The sequence below is a fragment of the Fusarium phalaenopsidis genome (assembly GCF_050370095.1).
Source record: "Fusarium phalaenopsidis strain FUZ10S chromosome Unknown contig_32436, whole genome shotgun sequence".
Taxonomy (NCBI): Eukaryota; Fungi; Ascomycota; class Sordariomycetes; order Hypocreales; family Nectriaceae; genus Fusarium; species Fusarium phalaenopsidis.
This window is the reverse complement of record NW_028145377.1, coordinates 36,152-58,032: the sequence shown is the minus strand read 5'-3', so window position 1 is coordinate 58,032 and position 21,881 is coordinate 36,152. Positions and strand designations below refer to the sequence as shown.

The 21,881-nt window shown below is 42.6% G+C and overlaps 6 protein-coding genes across 6 annotated transcripts; 4 read left to right on the top strand and 2 right to left on the bottom strand.

Annotated features, from left to right (window-relative positions):
* Nucleotides 1–202: 202 nt before the first annotated feature.
* LRP88_14959 (6-phosphogluconate dehydrogenase) lies at nucleotides 203–1,709 on the top strand (the record flags this gene model as incomplete). The annotated part of the gene is made up of 2 exons (XM_083251293.1): nucleotides 203–859; nucleotides 915–1,709. 2 exons carry the CDS (start codon nucleotides 203–205, stop codon nucleotides 1,707–1,709), a joined length of 1,452 nt encoding a protein of 483 aa, XP_083092936.1.
* Nucleotides 1,710–12,843: 11,134 nt separating this feature from the next.
* On the bottom strand, nucleotides 12,844–14,829 carry LRP88_14958 (flavin-containing monooxygenase; the record flags this gene model as incomplete). The annotated part of the gene is made up of 4 exons (XM_083251292.1): nucleotides 12,844–12,968; nucleotides 13,030–13,255; nucleotides 13,310–13,768; nucleotides 13,849–14,829. 4 exons carry the CDS (start codon nucleotides 14,827–14,829, stop codon nucleotides 12,844–12,846), a joined length of 1,791 nt encoding a protein of 596 aa, XP_083092935.1.
* A 722-nt stretch (nucleotides 14,830–15,551) lies between these two features.
* On the top strand, nucleotides 15,552–16,295 carry LRP88_14957 (uncharacterized protein; the record flags this gene model as incomplete). Its single annotated transcript, XM_083251291.1, has 1 exon — nucleotides 15,552–16,295. One exon carries the CDS (start codon nucleotides 15,552–15,554, stop codon nucleotides 16,293–16,295), a length of 744 nt encoding a protein of 247 aa, XP_083092934.1.
* Nucleotides 16,296–16,865: 570 nt separating this feature from the next.
* On the bottom strand, nucleotides 16,866–17,939 carry LRP88_14956 (SDR family oxidoreductase; the record flags this gene model as incomplete). Its single annotated transcript, XM_083251290.1, has 1 exon — nucleotides 16,866–17,939. The coding sequence occupies one exon, from the start codon at nucleotides 17,937–17,939 to the stop codon at nucleotides 16,866–16,868; it is 1,074 nt and encodes a 357-aa protein (XP_083092933.1).
* A 1,092-nt stretch (nucleotides 17,940–19,031) lies between these two features.
* Nucleotides 19,032–19,622, top strand: LRP88_14955 (uncharacterized protein; the record flags this gene model as incomplete). The annotated part of the gene is made up of 1 exon (XM_083251289.1): nucleotides 19,032–19,622. The coding sequence occupies one exon, from the start codon at nucleotides 19,032–19,034 to the stop codon at nucleotides 19,620–19,622; it is 591 nt and encodes a 196-aa protein (XP_083092932.1).
* A 414-nt stretch (nucleotides 19,623–20,036) lies between these two features.
* LRP88_14954 (uncharacterized protein) lies at nucleotides 20,037–20,255 on the top strand (the record flags this gene model as incomplete). Its single annotated transcript, XM_083251288.1, has 1 exon — nucleotides 20,037–20,255. One exon carries the CDS (start codon nucleotides 20,037–20,039, stop codon nucleotides 20,253–20,255), a length of 219 nt encoding a protein of 72 aa, XP_083092931.1.
* Between the last annotated feature and the right edge of the window lie 1,626 nt (nucleotides 20,256–21,881).

Here is a 21,881-nt window from a genome sequence, read left to right as displayed (position 1 = left end):
TATTTTATGCAAAGGAACTTCAACGGCCACAAGTTGATGCTGCTTAGAACCTCATTCTCTTTACCCAACACATCTTCTGCAGAAGCCTTACTCGGCAATGGAGATTACGAAAGTAAGTTAGTCAAGTTGCGGCCCCTCCAACTTGCATTGGCAGTTACTGACCCGCGTCAATTACAAGGTCGGCATCATTGGTGCGGGTACCATGGGCGGCGCCGTGGCCCTTCTCTTCGCAGACAACGGCCTAGATGTATTCGTCCACGACACCTCACACTCGAGTCTCGAGAAGGTGGCCAGCAATGCACAAGCGGCCGGCCTATCGGAGCAAGTTCACATTTGCAAGGACTACGATGTCTTATGCCAAGGACTCGGTACACCCAAGGTCTTCATGATCAGCCTACCCAACGGCCGTCCAGGAGATGCTGTAGTCAAACAGCTCCAGCCTCATCTGACAAAAGGAGATATCTTGATTGACGCCTCGAACGAAAACTACGAACGCACCCAATCGAGGCAGGATATTCTCCGCCCCCTCGGCGTCGCATACATCGGTCTGGGGATATCTGGGGGCAGCTTCGGTGCACGATATGGCCCTTCGCTTATGCCCGGCGGCGAGAAGTGGGCTGTGGAGCAGGTTCTGCCCCTCCTGGCAAGAATTGCGGCTAAGGACGATCATGGCCGTCCTTGTGTGACCAACATTGGCCCCGGGGGAAGCGGCCATTTCGTCAAGATGATTCACAACGGTATCGAGCACGGTATAATGTCTAGCCTCTGCGAGGCATGGGAGTTGATGGACAAGTGCCTGAAGATGACTGGTGATGAAATTGGCCAGGTCTTCGACTCTTGGCACGCTGAGGGAGAGCTAGTATGAGTCCTCGGAAAAGACTTGATCCAGAGGTTTGAGCTGACTCGGGTAACAGAGGGGCAACTTTCTCGTGTCAATCAGCGGGCCTATCTGCAGGACCAAAAGCCGTATCGATGGCGGTTCCCTTCTACACCAAATCAGGGACGCTGTTGTCCAAGATGCCAACGACTCTGAGGGTACTGGCGTTTGGGCCAACGTCGAAGCTGTGGCGTCCCATGTACCTGCACCGAGTTTGACCACGGCCCATTATCTACGACTTGCCTCAGCCGATGTACATCAGAGAAGTGCTGTCAATGCTTCGATAGGCAGCTTCTCTCCCCAGCCGTTTGAGGTTGCGCCTGATCAACGAGCCAGCATTCTTGAACAACTACGACAGGCTGTCTACGTCACAAGTCTTGTCTGCTTTATCCAAGGATTCGACGTGCTGGAACGCAAGAACCGACAAGAGGATTGGGGTGTTGACATGACGTGCGTGTTGGCCATCTGGAGAGCCGGCTGCATCATCAAGTCTGATTACTTGTTCGACCTCCTAGACGCGGCTTACGCTCAGAATTCCAGCGCGCACCCTCTGTGCAGGCAAGAAATAGCGGATGAGATCAAGAAGTTCTGGCCTTCGCTAAAGGCTATTGTGCTTGAAGGTCTCAAGGCCGATGCGCATGTGCCTTGCCTAAGCGCTACATTGGAATACCTCAAGTACATTGGCGGCACCGACCTTCCAACCTGCTTCTCGGAGGCTCAGCTTGACAGCTTTGGAGCGCACGGGTTTGATCTTAAAACAGAGCCTCTCAGGCATCTGTTGAAGGGTAAAATATACTCCCAATGGCATAAGTCTCTTTGGATGCTAATGTAATCCTTTTAGGAAATTATCACGAAACTTGGTCCGGCGTCTAAGTATAACAATCATGAGGGTTTATAAGGGATAAACTAGTTATACTAGGTTTATATTAATAAAGCGGATACTAGTATTATTTTGATTAGGGTATAAGTAATATCTAGTAATATACTTAATAATATTAAGTATAATTAAATTATATTAACGTACTTGATAAGCGAGTTGAACAGACAAGTGAATTGAACACTTGCACTGTACAGCTAAAAGGCTAAACTTTAAATTTTTTAAAACGCGCTATATAATTTATAAAAATATTAAAAAAATAAATTTTAAACTATATTTAAAAAAGTCATAAGATAGGCTTTTTTCTAGATTTTAAGAAAATCTATTTAGCTATTAAATCTTAAAAAACTATAAAAAGATAGTATAAATAGGTTTTTTTTTAATAATAGATATAAATCTTTTATTAAAGAAAAACTAAGAAAATTTTACGATATAGGATTTCACTTAATCCACCTAATTTAAAAGTTTAAGTTATTTTTACCTTAATTTGAATTTTTAAAGAATTCTTTTCTATTTAGTGTAAACTAGTATAAAATCCAAGTGTTCAATTCGCTTGTCTGTTCAACTCGCTTATCAAGTACGTTAATTGTGATGAGAGGGTATTTCCCAAGGAATAAACTAGTAATGGGCTCAAGGGTATTGAGTGTAACCAAGTCGTATTGATAGCTGAGGTAGCTGGTACATGGGAAGGTGCAATGAGTGTGTTCTATATATTGGGCAAGTCGCTGGGGTTAGAGTGGGCAAGCCGAAGCTGCTCACAGTCTCTAGGGTGAGTGGTGTGCGCCGACTCACTCCTCCGGGCGTGAGTCATGGGTGATTGGTGGAAGCTGTGGGGGTGATGTTCTGGCACGTGACCGGCGTGGTCTGGTTTGTGACATTAATAACTAAGATATATAACGTACATGATAAGCGAGCGACGCGCTTTTACTACGCTCTTAACTAGAAATCACTATAAAATCGCAATAAATTAATTAATTAATTAAAACTACCCACTATACTCTTCCCCAGAAGTCTCAATCACTACCTGGCACGTTCTTATATTATGCCCGGGCTTGCCGCACACTCCATAGCGCCGAACCCCCGGTCCGACTGACCTTCCTCGACCACCACTTCTCGACGATTCCGCCACTACCTGCGCATTAATATCCCTCTGATTAATTGCTTGCCTTCCTTCCTCTACTGTTATTACCCCTCCTTTTTATAGTTAGGTCCTTTTTGCCCTCTAGCGCCGGCTTAATATCTTATTTGCCTATTAAAGGTCTTAGACCTTAGCCCTTAATAAGGTATTCTTATATATTATTGCTATAGTTCCCTTAGTAAGTGACTTAAGAGCTCTTAGAATTAACTCTAGGGAGTTACTTTAATGCCTTTTAATTTATCTATTAAGGTATTTAGACTAAGATTAGGCCTCGAGGATAATCTTTAGGGTCTTTAAGACCTAAGGGGTTAAGGGGCTAGCTACCTCCTCGGTAGGCATTGGCGTCTATAGCTGCATATTAAGCTTTAAGACTATACTTTCTAGGTTAAGAGAAATAAGCCTAGCCTATCTAAAGGCTAACTTAATATTTCTTTTTATTATAATGGCCTAATATGTGGTATAAAAGGCTAGGAAGAACTCAGTCTTTAAAACATGAGTTATAAAGCATTTAATTATATAAAAGACTGTAAAATAGAGGAAATATAGTCTTTAAAGCCTATAGGGTAGGTAATAGAGATAGGAGGTAAATAAGTAGTAAAATTAGTCCTTATAAAAAGCTAATTAGCTAGGTAAGAAATTATAGAGTAATAAAAGTAAACTAAATAAATAGTAGGGTTAAAATAAAGAAGACTAGCTTCTTATTAGTGTTCTTATTATCTGAATTGGTTGAAGATCTAAGGAGTTATCTTAAAGAGAGAGTTTATAGCTTATATATCTAATTGCTTGGAATTTATTAGCCCGATTCGGATAAAAGTTATACCGTCGGATAGCTCCTTTCCAAGGCCTTCTAACCATATATAGTATATATTAATCGGATAGCTAATAGCCGGGCTATTGCATAAGGAGGATAAAACCTATAGGGTTTTATATTCGAGGTATTAGAAACCGGATAGAAAATACCTATATAAAAAGACCGGCTTTAATGGAGTTATCGGGCTTTGAATAAAGCCCTAAGTCCGGGTCACGTGACTTACTATATATATCTAGAATTACCTAGGAGGGAAGTTTATATAACTCTGTAATATCTCACTAATCTAAGTAGTTATAGCTTAGGTAAGCATACTATTAAATAGTGCTAATAATATACTATAGGATAGCAAGTTATTAGACTTATATTCTATAAGCTAAATTTCCTAGAGTTATTTAAATAAAAGGCCTTTCTCATAAAAGTCTTTAACAATATAGCCTTAGCTCAGAGACCTTATAGATCTTTATAGCACGTTAGATGCTTAGCTTTAGGTCATTTTAAAGGGCCTAAAGGGCGAGAAGGGTTCTAGCCTCTATATTTAGGTCTAATATAGTTGTGGTTATAGAATTAATTGATTAAGTAGAAGGTTAGGTATAAAAGGGAAAAGTGCGTTATATACTTAGATGCGTTATAACGTACATGTATAGCGAGCCGGACAGCAAGCGAACCGGACACTTTTCTTAACCTCTAAGATAGAAATTGTAACGGTCCAGCTGAGTATATTAACAACTAGCTGAACGACTCTAACGAGTATCCTAAAGCTAAGAAAGAAAGGAAAAGAAAGTAAAGGAGAAGAAGCGAAAAGAACCCCCTTTTAGCTATTAAGCTTATGTGGGCCTTGGTGCTTATGTGGGTCTTAGTCGAGAGTGTAAGCCGAGACCCCCACGGGCTTAGCCCGTTATAATACCCCCCTCCTTCCCTCTTCCAGGGGGAGGTTTAGATCCCATCCTGCTATGCTGAGCCTCATAGCGTGCTAAGGCTACTATATTAACTATTTAATTAAGTGGTTCCTATATTAGCTTCACGTAGCCTATCTATTTTACTAGGGCTTTTTATTACTTATATACTTTCTTAACTTATAAGATCTCCTTAACTTTATATTCCTCGCCCTTATCTATTAGTATAGCAGGCGGCTAATAGTTATTAGACCGCTAGAAAGGCAATGGGTTATCTATAGCTAGCCGTAAGAGGGAAATATAGAATATATTATAAATCCCTGGGGGGGTATTAAGGCGGTAAGTATATAATCTAATAGTCTTAAGGATAGTATACTTAGCTAAGAGCTAGTTAAACTTCTTAGAGGGTTAGTCTAAATATATATAATAGAGTTATAATTATATCTTATCTCTTAGTTTAAACTAATTAAATAGTTACTATTAGGTATTTATATTTTTCTCTTATTGCTCTTATGCTAAGGCTATTATAGCCTATGCCTATTTAGTAGCTTTTTTTAGTCTTTAGATAATAGACTTAGCACGAGCTACTAGTAACTTCCTATCTAGTTAGAGCTATTTATTAATCTCGATAGGTTCTAGGTTATAGCTATGCATAAGGAAGAACAGACTTAGTCTTATAGATATTACTAGATGGTTATTAATAGCTATTACTACTATAGGCAGGAGTTTATCCTAGTTATCCTATGCGTAGGTAGCAAAGATATAAATATATCTCTTAACCTCCTAATTAGCCCTCTTTATAGCTTTATTAGTCTTAGGGTGCCAGGCTATTAATAGCCTCTATTAGATACAAAGTAGCTTATATAGCCTCTTCTATATTTAGCTTATAAATTAGGTCTCTCTATTTATTATAATTCCCCTAGGGATACTATGGTATTAGATAAAGCACTGTAATAAGGTCTTAGTAATAGTATTAATTATAATCTTCTTTATAGGTTTAAAGATAATACTCTTTAAGAGATAATTTATAATAACTATAAGGTTTATAGAACTATTTAATTAAGTTAATAAGAGGTCTATAATAAAGTTAATAGATATTTCTAATTATATTTAGTCTAGGATTAAGAGTAGCTTTAAGAGGCTATAGTATTTCTCTCTCTAGATAATACTCTAGCTATAAATATTATAATTCTATATAAATTACTATATATCTAAGTTAAGCCTTAGCTAATAAAACTATTTACTAATAAGAGATTTTAATATATCTTATCCTAGGTAATTAATAAGCGCTAAATTATATATATCTTAGATAATTCTTATATAGAGCGGCTTATAGCTTAGGACTTGTATTTGCTTATATTAATAAAGCTATTTTCTCTTATTAATTAAGTATTTAGATAATATAATAAGAAGTCCCTACTATAAAGGTAGCTGCCTTTCGCCTTATTATATAGCTTTATAGATTAGCTAGTATTAATTATATTAATATAATTCTTAGTCCTATAGTTATTATAATTAATTATTAGCAAAAGGGTTTTTAATTTATTTATCTTAGTTTATTTCTTAATCTCTAGGTTAATTTATATTACCTTTTAAAATATAACTTATTTTTCCCCTTATAATTAGATATTTCTTATCTTTCCTTTTACTTAGCTATAAGAGCTATAAGTATTAGCCTCTAATTTAATTATCTTTATAATCCTCTAGTATATCTTACTCTTATTATAAGAGGGCATCTAAGATAATAGCCTCTTTACTAAGTTAGAATTAGATTATAAAATTAAACTATAATAATATCTCTACTTAGTAGATCTATCTTTTACTAAGCTATTCCTTTTTTATAAAATATTAAAAGTTAAAGTAATCTATAAGGATTAAGAAGAAGGCTATACTTCTTAATTTTATATCTTAGTATTTTAAATAGTAAATAATTATAAATAGCTTTTTATTATAAATTAAATAATTATATTTAATAAGTAAGTTTTTTTTTAAAAAAAAAATTATTAATTAAAGGACTTTATTTTCTCTTACTTATAAAAAGGCACTCTTAGTAATATATTTAAAAGAGTTAGTCTTAAGGATTATCTCTTAGTTAGGGTCTTATTAGGCTAATATAGGTATATTAATAAGAAGTGCTTTAAGCTCCTTAAAGGCTATTTAGTAATTATTTAATTAAATAAATATAGTTTTTTTTTTATTAAGGCTATAAAAGGTAATATAATAAAGGAAAACCTTAAGATAAATTATTAATAATAGTTTATAAAGCTTAAAAACCTTTTAACTTCCTTAACTAAATAAGGCTACTCTTATAATTAAATTACCTTTACCTTCTCTAAGTTAATTTAAATTCCTTAACTAGCTTTAATAATAAATCTAAGGTATTTAATACTTATAGTCTTAAATTTATATTTATTAATATTAATTTATAGGCCTACCTCTTATAACCTCTAAAAGACTAGCTTTACCTTCTTCTTATAATTAGCTAAAGACCTATTTAAGTAAATAAGAATATTATTAATATAAGCTAAGTAAAACTTATCTAAGTAGTCTTATAATATATAATTAATATATTATTAGAAGGTTACTAGGGCGCCTATAAGACTAAATAGTATAACTAGCTATTTATAAAGGCTATACTAGGTATAAAACGCCGTTTTTTACTTATTTCCCTCTTATACTTATACCTTATAGAAGGCAGTAATTATATCTAGCTTAGTTAATTACTTTGCCTTAAATAAGGACCTTAAAGTCTCTTTAATAAGTAATAATAGGTATTAGTCTTTCTTAGTAATCGCATTAAGACCTTAGTAATCTATATAAAACTATAAGCTACCCCCTAGCTTTTATATAAAGAGGATAAGGGCTAAGGCAAGGGAGCTACTAATATATATAAATCCCTTATTAAGTAACTCTATTAGGGTTTTTTCTAAGAATAATTAATTCCTCGCGAGATATTTTATATAGGGGGCCCTAAGGGGGCTTTTTTTCTTTTCTATTAGGCTCTTATTTTAATAAGATCTTATAATTAGTACTAGGTTAATATAGTAGTAATTAATTAATAAGCTTTTAATTAAATACTCTTAAGAACTTATAGTAATACTTAGAGAGCTTTTTTCTTAGATTTAATCTCTTTTTTAATGCAAGGGCCTTTTTAATATCTAAGAGGCTCGCAAAAAATACCCTTAGGCTATTATATTTTCTTTTTTATTTCTTAGCGTATTAAATTAGACCTATAAAGATTATACTAGTTAGGCCTAGTAAATTAGGTTATTAAAAGCTCTTAGGGTCTCGCTTATTTACCTAGTAGTTATATAAGCCTATATATAATTATCCTCTTATAGGCTAAATAATAATATCCTTTTTATCTATCTAGGTTTATCTAAGAATAATTTTATTTCCTTAGCTTATTATAATATAAAAAAAAGACTTATTTCTTATAGTAGCTATTAATATTTATATTTATATATATTATATACTTAATAATACCTAGTAAGAATATATTTACTTATTTAAGTATTTATAAAATAATAAAAATATATAATAGGCATAGCTTATAAGTAAGGGCATTAATAATTATTTTATAGCATAGATATATATTATTAATAAGGGCTATTAAGTAATATTCTTAATTAATTCTTATATTAATATAAAAAGGTTAATTATTTATTTAATCCTCTAGCTCCTCCCACTTAGCTTAAGCCTATTAATACTCTTAATAGCGATTTTAGTTAAGAGCTACTTATTTTCTAATTCCTCCGCCGAGGCTACCTCGCTTAGGCTACTAGCTTTATCTTTATCGCTTAGGTCTTAGTCCCTTTTCTTCCTTAGCTTGCTCCCTATAGCCCTGGTTTTGCGCTTAGGCTTTCTTACCTCTTCTAAGTCTTACTAGCTTCTTTGGTATTAAGTGCAATAAGCAATAATATAGCTAACCTCGCCGCATTAGTAGCATTTCTACCTATCTAAGAGCTTTAATTTATATCTCTTAACCTTTATAGGTTCTTAATCTATTTAATTAGATGCCTCCTTTGACGGCGGTGACCTCTATCTAGGTTATTCCTAGTTAGGGCTTAGGCCTCGTCGCTGCTCCTACTAGTTGCCTAGCTTCTAGTTATAGAAGCAGAGCTCTTTTAAGTTAGCCCTAAGGCTCTATAGCGCGTTAATAAAGAAGGGATATATCTTTGGCAAACTAAGCTAGCTTATAAGGTAGGAATAGAGCTCTTAGTTAATTATATGCTTAAGGGTATTAATTTATACTAAGTCTACCTAGCTAGCTTCTTTATTATTTATAAGCTTTTTCTTAAACTTAGAGAGAAAAAATATAAAGCTCTTTTTATCTCTTTATTTTATTATTTCTAGCTAGCTAAGAGCTTACTACTTAATATTTAAGTTCTTATAATAGCTAGCTAAGTATATTATAAATTTACTTAGCTTAAATTACTAATTTAAGCCTCCTTTTTTAAAAAAGGCTATTACTATTACTTATAGCATTTTAGCTAATCTAGAGTAGATATAAGTAAATTAATCTAATAATTTATTAAGGGTAAGGTTATTAATATATAATTTACTTTATATTTTAAGTTACTAGGCTTAAAACTTTTATTAAGTTTTATTAAATTATAAAGGGTTTAAGAGGATTAATTTCCTCTTTATTAATAGTTATTCTAGCGAGGAGCTTTATTAAGGTTTAGGTTTAGCTATATTTAAGGGCTCTAATAGTTATAGTATTAGAGCTAGTATTGTAATCGCTGACTAAATAGCGTAAATCTAATTTCTTATCTCCTCGCGGTTAGTTTCTTATTTAATACATAGGGCTTATAGTTCCTCTAATATTTATATTATTATTTATATTATTATCTAGGAGGCTTAGCTAAGGGAGCCCCTATCTTAATTAAAAGCTTTTATTATAAAAGCTACTTATATTAATTATTTATATTAGTTTATCTTATTAGGCAAGGTTAATTAATTAAATACTTATCCCTTTAAGGGATCTTCTACTAGTTGCTCTAGTAGTAAGGTCTTAGGGGGGGAACTTCTATTACTTATAATTTATATAAGGTCTTCGCAGGGATATACTTAGCTCGACCGCTATATAGGTAAGAGCCTTTTATTACTTATAATTAGCATGAGGTCTTTATAAAGATATATATATAGCTTAATCGCTATATAGATAGGAGCCTTTTACTCTTCTAGGCTTAATTATATAGAAAGCTAAGTAGGGACTAAACTAATTAACCTAATTAATTAGTCTTTTTATTAAAAGATAGAGCTTTAAGATAATATAATAATCTAGCTAAGTATATTAATAACTAGCTAAATAACTCTAATAAGTATCCTAAAGCTAAGGAAGAAAGAAAAAGAAAGTAAAAAAGGAGAAGCAAAAAGAGCCCCTTTTAGCTATTGAGCTTATATGGGTCTTGGTCGAGAGTGCAAGCCGAGACCCCCACGGGCTCAGCCCGTTACAGGGGGGGAACTTCTACTACTCGTAATTTATATAAGGTCTTCGCAGGGATATACTTAGCTTAACCGCTATATAGGTAGGAGCCTTCTACTACTTGTAATTAATATAAGGTCTTTATAGAGATATATATAGCTTACCCGCTATATAAGTAAAAGCTTTTTACTCTTCCGGGCTTAGTTATATAAAAAGCTAAGCAAGGACTAGACTAATTAATCTAATTAATTAATCTTTTTATTAAAAGATAAAGCTTTAAGATAATATAATAGTCTAGCTAAGTATATTAATAACTAGCTAAATAACTCTAATAAGTATCCTAAAGCTAAGAAAAAAAAAAGAAAATAAAAAAAAAAAAAGTAAAAAAAAACCCCTTTTAGCTATTAAGCTTATATAGGCCTTAGTGCTTATATAAGTTTTAGTCGAGAGTGCAAGCTAAGACCCCTATGGGCTTAGCCCGTTATAGAAATTACTATAAAAATATTATATATTATTTAATTAATTAAAACTACTCGCTATACTCTTCCCTAGATATCTTAATCACTACCTAATAGGTCCTTATATTATAGCTAAGCTTACCGCAGATACTATAACGCTAAATACCTAGTCGCGCCGACCTTCCTTAACTACTACTTCTCGACGATTCGGCCACTACCTACGTATTAATATTGAATTGGGGCTCGGGCGAGCCTGTTAGTCACGTGCTTGAACACGTGACCACTTGATCAAAAGAGGCATCTTCCGCCGCAGCTCTTAGCTAGCCATCCTTTTCATCTTTACCTTCTAATTTACCTCTTTTTCAACTGCTTATTAAGCAGCCCTCGCAGCCTCAATTGGCTGTGGGTGGTCTGTGTGTTATGTTATTGTTCCTCCACAGTTAAAATATCTATCTAATTAATTACTTATCTTCCTTCCTCTATTATTATTACCCCTCTTTTCTATAATCTAGTCCTTTTTGCCCTCCGGCGCCGACTTAGTATCTCATTTGCCTATTTAAGTTCTTTAACCCTAGCCTTAAGTAAGGCAACCTTATATATAACTATCTTTATTCCCTTAGAAGAAGACCATATAGCTTCTAGAATTAACTCTAGGGAGCTACTTTTATGCCTCTTCACTTGCCTCTCGAGGTAATCTAACTAAGATTAAGCCTTAAGTATAGTCTTTAAGGTCTTTGAGACCCAAGGGGTTAATAGTTTAGCCTCCTCCTCGGTAGGCGTTAGAGTCTATAGTTATATATTAAGCTTCGAGACTATACTTTCCGGGTCAAGAGGAATAAGCCCGGCCCTTCTAAAGGCTAACTTGATATTCTTTTCCGTCATAGTGGCCTAAAATGCGGCGTAGAAGGCCAGGAAGAACTCGGTCTTTGAAATATAGGTTATAAAGTATTTAATTAGATGTTCTATTTCTTAGCTATAAGCGTTCTTAAGCACGCTAAAGTACCTAATGTTAAGGGGCTAAAGTATATAAGATAAATAAGGTGGTATATAAAGCTAGATGATTTTATTCTCCTCGTAATATCTCTTAAATTTAATTAAGTAGTAACTTTTATAGCTATTAAGGATTAAAAGATAATAGCGATTATTTATTTACTTAGCTATGCACCGATTAAAGTGCTTAAGCCACTCGAGACTAATCTCATTATTAGTCTAGCTATTTTAGGTTATTATAATAGCCTAATTGCCCGGGAGGTTGCTATCTCGGTATTAGTTAGCGAGGTGATATTAGCCCGCACCGATGATAAATAGCAAGATCGCTTAGCTATCCGCATTAATCGCCTAAATAACTATAATCCATTCCTAGTTTCTAGGCTATACTAATTTTAGCTTTCTATGCCTATCTATGCCTATAACGACTATTCCGCTTTAAATTATGCCTATTATAAAGCTAGTCTTATTAATATTATAGATATTATCTAATTAGATGCTATACTTCGTGATTATATTCGCCATAAGCATAAACCACTTGCAGATAATAGCTAGATCTTCGCACTTAGCTCTTTAGTAGTTATATTTCTAAAAGAAATACGTCTTAAGGTCTAGGTATCGCCTAACGAAGTTTAAAGCCTAATGCGCGCTAACTAGTGGTGCGTCGCGGTCGGCAAGTAATTAATTAGCTATTTCCTTTATACCACGAAGCCGGGGGGGAAATCCTCGTGAATCTAGGTCGAGAATAAAGTGAATAAGGATCTGTTCCTCTAGATCAGATAGTCGGCGTGAATTAGGAATAGTATTAACTCGGGCTTGGATGCTATTATATCGGTTAAAGAGTGTTGAATGCTTGACTTGGTAGAGCTTTGCGGCACCTCTAAGACTTAATTTTGGGGTATTTTAATAGGCTTAAAGTGTAAGAAGGATTCTAGCCTCTTTATTAGACTATGATATGCTGGGTGGTTGAGAATTAATGGATTAAATAGAGAAGGTGTAGGTTGAGGGATTTTTTGTCTGGTTTGCTTGCTGTCTGGCTCGCTATATATATATGTTATGCTTATTATATATTATATTAAAAAAAAACTATTAATAAGTTAATTAATAATTTTTATAAGTAATAAGGCTATTTAATAATATAAGTTAGGTCTTATATATTATAAAGCTAATTATTTTAAAATTCTTTAAAGCTAATTTTTTAAAGTAAAGAAAATTTTACCAAGACCCGCGGCCGCACGTATATATACGTGCTAATCCGAGCCCGAAACATACCACTAAAAGTCTCCCAGTTCCCATTTATGCTTAAAGTTCTTATCACTAATTAGGGCACAGGCACGAAAAGGAGTCTCCTCCCTACCATCGTACCCTGGCTTAGGAATTGCCCTTATACACAATGAGCGGAGTACCCATCAGCTTTGCCTTCATATGTAGCCCGATAAATCTGGAATACCAGCGGCTGGGGCCAATGGCACCTCCGTTGCAGGCCAGGCCGGGCTCTGAATCCCGGGCGGGTTAGTTTTTTTTGTCTTGCATTCATTCTCATCAGAGAATACTTACGGTTAAACTTCCAGGCGCCCTCAAGCTCCCCTTCGTCGTTCATATAGGAAAATGGCCCTGCCTGCTCTGCGATTCGGTCTCCGAATATCTCCCGGATACGGCCCTGGATGTTCAGATCGAAGCCGGTGGCAAACACGACCAGGTCGGCCGGGAGTTTTGTGCCATCTGAGAAGCCGAGACCCGATGGGGTGTAGTGCGTCAGCGAGGCATCCGACTTGACTTTTATCTGTGGAAAATCAGCACGGCGCCGTATGCCCTCAAGCCATAGTGGTGAACTCACGAAGCCTTTGCTGATCTTGGTACTTGCCCCAACGTCCATATAATGCCCACCCAGGCGCTCAATGAGGTGCCAGTGAGGATCCCCAAAGGCGTCGACCTTGAAGCCGGCGCTCTCCAGTGCTTCAAAGCGATCCCAGTTCAGCCGAACGAGATTGTGTATGAGGCTCTGGCTAACCAGGCGCTGGACAGCGTGGGGGCCGATGAAGGACAACTTATCCGCCACCGCTGTGGGCACGTCTGCATTGTAGATCTTGCCCTGCGTGGCCGTGTACCATTCCACCGGCAAAACAAACGTTGGGTTCCTCTGCACCATCGTCGTGGAGGCTAGCCCGGCTGCCACCATGTCTTCTGCGACGTCGTGGGCCGTGTTCGCCGACCCAACGACGACCCCGTGTTTCCCAGCCCATGCTTCTGGTGAAATGTATTCTGCCGAATGGAGAATCGTTCCCTCAAACTTCTCCTGTGGCGCATTTTCAAGTCAGAAGATTGTCATTAGCAAAAATGCGGGGATCCATTAATCACGGCTTGGTGAGATCTTACCCGGCCCGGCAGTTGCGGAAGGACAGGTACTTGTCCTCCAGCCCCAACGCACATGATGACAAAGGCGCAGTCTATAGCCTGCTTGCACTTCTCCCCGTTCTGGACCCTCTCCAAGTCCAGCGTCCACCTCTCCTTGTTCTCATCCCAGGTGCCGGATTTCAGGCACGTCTCAAGCCACACTTGGATGCCGTACTTGGCGGTCCACTTGGCATAACCGTTGGCGAGGTCATCCTTGGTGAGGAACTCGGGATAGTCTTCCCCAAAAGTCCTGTCGAACGGCAGGTGTGCGTACTCCCGGACGGTGTGCAGCTTGGTGGATTTATATCTTAAGCGCCAGTTGTCCCCGATGCGCTTGTTCTGGTCGATGACCACGTAGGTGATGCCTAGAGACTCGCACCGACCGGCCGTGTTCAACCCCGCCTGGCCAGCGCCGACGATGACACATTCGACCGACTTGATCTCCGGCGCCGAAACCTCGGCCCCGTTCCGCACTTCTCTTGGCTGCAGCATATCGACACTTGGCGCCTTCTTGAGCCGGTCTAGGACTGTTTTGATCACCCAGATCCTCCAAGACCCAGAGGTCGAGTTGCCGCTGGGCTCGACGTGGACGATGGATAGCCCTGCGGTACATTGGAGCTGGGGCTCTGTAGAGGTCTCAAACTCGAAGTAGATGTCCAGCCAGCTCGACCCATCTGGAAGTTTGAATTCGCGCGTCAACTCGGGAACGTATCGGAACGAGTGAGCCTCCAGTGCCGTGGTTGTCTCATTCCACGCTACCGACACGGCATCAGCGCCGTAGAAAGTCCGCAGACTACCGGTGAGTGCAAAGTTGTCTCGCCAGACCGCGTCGGACACAAAGCTGCCTCGGTTGATCGAATTCTCCAGAGTAGCTGAATATTGTCTGCCCAGCTCTTCCAAGTCAATCCCGGCTGGAAGAGACGTGGAAGGTAGGGATACAGGGAGGGTCGCTAGGCGGGACATATTTTTGAAGTGGCTCACGAACCAGCGAGGAGATGGGCGATGCTGTATGGCCTTGTCCCACATGGCAAGTCACTGATGCGAAACTTTGACTATATACACTAGACCTGGTCATCTGGATAGTCAAAGTTGGTGTCTGGCGATTATCCCCGGGGAGGGCTATTGATACCCCGCATCACCGCATATCCGTTTTTCGCCGGCCCATCGGCTAGGTGTCCGTTCTTTGCCGGCTCCGTAAGGCCCACAACGGCGCCCGGCCTCCGCCCGGTATACCGCGATCCGTCGCTGGTGCCCCACGGCCCGCCGCTTAAGTGGGAGCTTCGCCCTGCATAGCCCTACCAACCCTCTCGCCACACCGTCGAGGCCATCCAGAGAAGACTTTGAGCAGAGTGGCAACATGGATCCTGACCTGGAGCAGGTGTGACTGGCCTCGACCGCACGGCAGATTATTCAAACATGCTAAATCCCTCCAGATCCTGCAATCGAACCCAAACCCCCCTCCAGACTGGTCCGACCTGCACCAATTCCTTAGATCTGCAAGAACCCGGCAGGCAAGGGTTCTAGAAGATCTTGAACATCCGGTGGAGGGAGTAAAGGAGAGCGATGTCTTATACCCTACGCGGGATTCGACCAAACTACGGGCTAGGATCTACCAGCCCACCGTCCAAGCCACCGAAGGGAGTCCGCTAGTTCTCCTGTTTCACGGTGGCGGCTTCTGCACAGGAATGCCTGAGGGGGAGTCACAAACTGCCCGCAACCTGACAAGGGCCTTTTCGGCAGTCTGCGTCTCTGCCAGCTACCGCCTGGCGCCTGAATTTCCCTTCCCGTACGCCGCACACGATGCATGGGATGCGCTGAAATGGGCGTCGTCGAATGCCGTCAGCCTGGGCGCAAACCCTGCTCTCGGTTTCGTTGTTGGCGGATCTTCCGCCGGCGCCAACCTAGCCGCCGTCGTTACCCATCTCGCACGAGACGCCCGGCTTCAGCCGCCCGTGACGGGCCTGTTCCTCGCAGCGCCAATGCTCTGCGGTGGAAGAGGAATGCCGGAGAGGTACCAGGATCAATACCGATCCTGGTCTCAAAATGCGGACGCTCCGGTCATGCCCGTTGAGGCCGTGGACATGTTCATGGCTGGCTACCTGCCTGACGACCAGGACGGAGAGCAGTTTGCCATCCTGGCTCACCCCAGAGGCCACGCTGGCATTCCACCTGTGCATATTGCCGTCTCGGACCTGGATCCCTTACGCGACCATGGTTTGATATATGAACGTGTGCTGCGAGAGGAATACGGGATCAAAACCAACCTCGATATATACCCCGGCGTGCCGCATGCTCACTGGGCACTCCTGCCCATGCTGTCACAGAGTCGGAAGTTTCGGCAAGATCAGGTCAAAGCGTTTTCATGGCTTTTGAATAGGGCGCCACTGGATATAGATGGGATAGAAAAAGCTACCGAGACGATTGCCTGACACGGGAGGCCATCTATCCTGTGTTTACTTCGTGGGTTACGTCACTATGCTCAGATTGCAATCCTTAGATGAGAGATTCAAGAGCGGCGGGGACCGTCCCCATTCACTAGTTCCTTTCTGAAAGCCTAGCCACCTCAATTTGCCTATACCATAAATTGCCTCGAGCAAAGAGTGTCTGTTCGCAGTTATCCTAGCAGTCTGAGAGACATGCCATAAGCGAGAATCATTGGTGGCAAATGAGCTACGATACCAGTGGAGGGTGTTGAATGAAGCCGGGGCCATTCGTTGAGAAGGTAAGAGAAGCTTAAGCCTCGGGACAATGGCATCCACGCGCGCAGTTGGATGGACGAATTTGGATACTTGAAGTATCACGTACTGGTCTTAAGAGCCACATACACCTTGTGAGTACTTGGTCAGAGATAACTGCTCAGTCATTACACCCCACACCAGGAAGGAGGGAGGTTTATTGACAGAACTAAGCTAGATGGCTTAGCTATTCAAGAAGTCCCTCAGTAGCTAGAACCAGGACCCTGATTATAGACAACACGATCGAGATTGGTAAATATAGACTCAGCACCGCAGCCGAATCTTCAGCTTGTCGCCATCTTCAATCTCCTTCCTCCTGCCGACGAGCTCCTCCATGTCCCAGTTGCAACTCAGCCAGCGGCCCTGCAACCAACCCCTCCTTTCCTCGGTTAACCAGGCAATAGCCTCTCCAGCAAGAGCTGGGGGGTCCTCAAAAAGATGGAAGAGCTGCTCGGGCATCGCGATCTTGGTCATTTCCGACATGACGGCTCCGGGGTGCACAGAATACGCCAGCAGTCCATTGGAGGCCTCCTCGGCGAGCAGTGCCTCGGTGAACTTGAGAACCGCGCACTTGGATGCTGCGTAGTTGCTCGAGAACGGGCGAACTCCGATGGAGGCGACCGAGTTGATGTTTATCATGGTCTTGAGGCCGGCCGAGTCCTCCAGGAGGAGCGGGATGAAGTGCTTGCTGACCAGGAAGACGCCTTGGATATTGACCTGGAAACTTGTCCACCAGTCCTTTTCGTCAAACTCGAGAACGGGGATCTGGGCGGAACTATATCCGGCGTTCTGGATGACAATGTCCAGCCTGCCGCCAAACTCTTGCTTCACCCTGGCGGCCGCAGAGGCAACGTTGGTTCCGTCAGTGACGTCCAGAGAGAGCAAAAGAATTCGAGGCGAGGGCTTTCCGATCCCAGCCGCTGCGCGCTGCAGTTCCTCTTCGAGGTCGCCAAACAAAGCCAGGTCGCCCATGGCGATATGGGACGCGCCGGCTTTGGCAAACGAGATGGCGATCGATCTTCCGATCCCACGTGAACCTCCCGTTATGAAGACCGAGTGTCCACTGTGATCGGCCTGTGAAATGAACGGGTACGGCTCATGGTGTCTCTTCGATATGAAATCGGCACCACCTGCCGGAGGAGGGTTCTGAGCATCTGATCTTGGTCCAATGGGCGGGGGGCTTTGCAGACTGACCTTCATCGGGAGTGACTGTCGGGTACGGGAGAGACATTGGGGGAAAGGATTTAAGACAGACTGGTGGCCGGCCGATGCCGTGATGAGGAGACGGACGTTGCGGGTGACAATGGCCTGTAACTTATGGCGTCTGTGGATGAGCATAGCATCCGGGCGGTCGCAAGAAAGTGGGGTCCGATAGGCCGGAGACCTACGTCGGCAAATCCGGCAATGCCGCTCAACGCCGATGCACCTGGCGGCATCTCGATAGCCGTCCTCGTCCGGCCCGGGATCTTCAACCTCTCTACTATCACTTATATGTAAGTCCTACCGTACCCGGTCAAGTAGTGTGCGGCGTTTGGGGGGGCATCATTTAGGTGTCCGCGGAGCAGAGCCAACCCGCCGCAGTTATAAGACCATCCTGGATTGAGAACACACACCAACAACGCTCCTGCTCCTTACCTAGAAAAGCAGCGCAGCGAGAATCCTGCTGCAAAACCATACACAATGCAGAATCAACTCTTCTCGGCGTCGCCTCCTCGCCTAGCCGTGGCTGTTGCCCTTGTGGCGTTGGTGGTTCTGTTGTATCGAAAGCTACTCTCTCGCAGCAGTCTCCCGCTGCCCCCGGGCCCCAAAGGCTCTCTATTCACTGGGGTGATTGATGAAATACCCAAAACTCTTGCATTCCTCAAGTTCACGGAGTGGGCAAGGTAAGCTTCAACACGCTCTCCCCCCGCGCAGGGCGATTCGGTTCTGGCCCAGTCGACAAAAGTCTGATGGTACCTCTACAGGGAGTATGGACCGATTTATTATGCAAGGATCGGATTTCAGGGCAACATCGTCATCAATGACGGCCAGGTTGCCTCGGATCTATTTGTCAAGCGGTGAGAAGCGAATTGGGGCATCCTAGGGCAACTCATGCTAAAAAAATGTCTGGCTCAGGTCCAACACGTATTCGGATCGCCCGCCCTCTGTCGTAGGGGACATTGTTAGCCGCGGAGCTCGTAGCCTTTTGATGCCGTACGGCAAACGTTGGAGGGTAAGTTGAGTGGCAATTCCCAAAAGAGCAGAGAAAACCACGTTACTGAAACGATGGATGGGTGATGATAGGGTGTACGCAAGCTCTTCGCAAGTCTTTTGACCCCGGCGAAATGCGACACCATCTACAACCAGTGGAGCGAAGCCGAGGCCGTTGTGACATGCATGGATATTACCAAATACCCGAACGACCTCAGGAGGGTCATGAATCGATTTTCCATGAGCGTCGTCCGCAGCATTACCTACGGGCGGCGAGCATACCACAGAGATCCGCTAATGATGGACAGCGAGGAGGCCGCCTGCAACTTCATCGAGGCCTTCCGCCCAGGAGCGTTCGTCATAGAGTACATGCCGTGGCTCCTCAAGCTTCCCCGTTTCCTGCAGCCCGGGATCAAGGAGCTGGAGAGATACCGCGAGCTGGAAGACAGGTTCAACATGGACCAGTGGCACGAGACGACAGAGATCGCCAAGAAGCACCCGGAGAGGCACACCATCATCTCCGAGATCCAGAAGCTACATCAAGACAAGGAGCTGAAGGAGGAACTGACGGATAGACAGTGTGCGGCCACCGCCATGGAGATTGTAGGCGTGGGCACCGACACCACCGCCGCATCGGTCCTGATTCTGGTCAACGCCCTTCTTCTCTACCCCGAGTGTCTCCGGAAGGCTCACGAAGAGCTGGACCGCGTCGTCGGCCAGGACAGATACCCTTCGTGGGAGGAACAGGACAAGCTGCCGTATCTGCGAGCCTTGATAAAGGAGCAGCATCGCTGGCGGCCCATAAGCCCCTTTAGTAAGAAACCTCCCTAAGGCTGCCTGCCTCTAGTCCGTCGCCGAAAAATAACAGGGCTTTACTGACGGCTGACAGCTTTTGCGCATTACACCCGGGAGGACGACGAGTACAATGGCTATAGGATTCCAAAAAACACGGTTGTCAGGATGAATATTTGGTAGGCAACCTGCCCCCTCCCCTTGCTAAGTTGCACGCTTTTTGTAGAGCATAGAACCTCTAACGATAGGGAAAAAATATGAAGGGCCGTACATCACGATGCAAACCGATACCCGAATCCAGAGCAATTTATTCCCGAGCGCTTCTTGGATCACCCCCTGACCGCCTCGGCATACGCAAACTCCAGCAACGTGACGGCCCGGGACCATTTCGCATACGGCAGCGGAAAGAGGATCTGTGTCGGGATGCACCTTGCTGAGAGGAACCTGTGGAATATGGTGTCCCGGCTAATCCACACGTTTGACATCGAACCTGCTCTCGATGCCACTGGCAAGCCCGACATTCCAAAGCTGGAGGATTACACGTACGGCGTGGTTCTCTTGCCGCCGGACTTTGAGGCCAAGTTCACCATCAGGAGCGATCGCATCCGCCAGTTGCTGGAGAGAGAATTTGTTGAGACTGCCAAAGAGGGCAAGTTGGAGAGTTGGGAGTGAAGAGTTCCTATCGTCGCTCCTATATCAAATCTTGGAATGCTCTTGTTGCCTTACGCATCTTGCTAAGTTACTCCGATCCCTGATTCAAGTTACTATAAAGCTATACGCTAAGAAAATAGAAATAGTTTATATTCTTTTGTTGGCATTATTTATAACAATACACCATTATGTAAAGTCTTCACGATGTCTTCATGCCATGTTGTTGATATTAACCTATTACCTACTGCTGCCTTATTCACATGACTCTATCTTGCCGGGGTTTTATTGCTCAGCGTTGGTAAACCTACGGCCCAATATTACGGGCTTAGGCTGCACCCGGCTGAGGAGTGTATTCTTAGACGCAGAATGAAGGTATCTCGGTTCGCGGTTATAGATAGCGACGTTATCCATCGTACCTACAAACCACACCCTAAATCATTAGATACTACCTGTCGCGTTACCAGAATCATGTCTGTATGACCCGCAAAGCTTAGAGTAGGAATCCAGCCGCCCCTCTGCCTGCCGCTCACCTCGTTGGTGCCGCAAGGTCCATTCAACAATACACCATATACCGCAACTTGTTGTCATGTCTTAAGGTCGTATTTCCTACTCGCGGTTTAATTCATCGTATTTTGGACTGACTCGCGGTAATCTTGATCGCCGGGGTACACCTGTCCACCGTCGGCAGCCCCATCTACGTTTGGCCACCCAAAACGGTGGAGCTTGGCGTGAGGTTACGGCTGGTTTCACACGTAATTAGTTGGTGATTCACGTCTGGCAAGGCGCCCGCTCCAGATGAGATGAAGCCTCAAGCGCTTGGTAACAACACCTGCAATAGCCCTCTCACCCTAGCCCTTCGAGGCATATGGTCGGTTGAGATCGGTCAAGGAGGCGAGCAGCAGCCATATCAACCCCTATTCGACAAGCTCACAAACTCACAAGCAAAAGAAGCGTCAGCAATAACCGTGAGATTTCTAGTTTCAAAGAATGCTCCATATATTATTGACATTCAAAAGCTGTCCTGCAGAGCATCCAGAAGGCGCTCTATCTCCAAGTATGCGAAAGATTTGCCTGCCCACCCCCCCTCCCCCCTCTCCAGATGGGTGGAGGGCTTGGCACTGAGAGGGCGGCTGTTGGCCATCAATTGGTATCCAAGTTGATGGGCATGTCGTATTCCCCGGCGGAAGAGGTGGACGGTCGTTGTCGGGGGTCGCCGGTTCCAGGATCGCCGCCCCAGAGATCGGGTGGTACCAAAGACAGGCGGAACAGTTGTCTGATCAACGTCCCTCGCTCCGGCTGACTGAATCCTTTCTCTCACGCTAATACCTTGGGAGAATGGGCCTTTAGATCGGCTCGGGGCGGATAACATGGCCCGGGGGAGGGGGATCCTCGAGGGATACATCAACGATTCTCGTACAGCAAGGAGCGTTGCGATAATATTCCCAGCACGTTGTCTATCGCTAGAAATTATCTACAGTTAGGAACGATCAAACCGGATACCTCAAGATATCTCCTTGGCAGCTCAGCTTCTTGATACGGCGCAGATAGAGACGGAGGGCGGGTATGAATGTGTCTGCGTGGCAACGGCAAAGGACGGAATTCCGCCCTTTGTTTCCCACATTTCCAAACCTCCCTACCTCAATTATC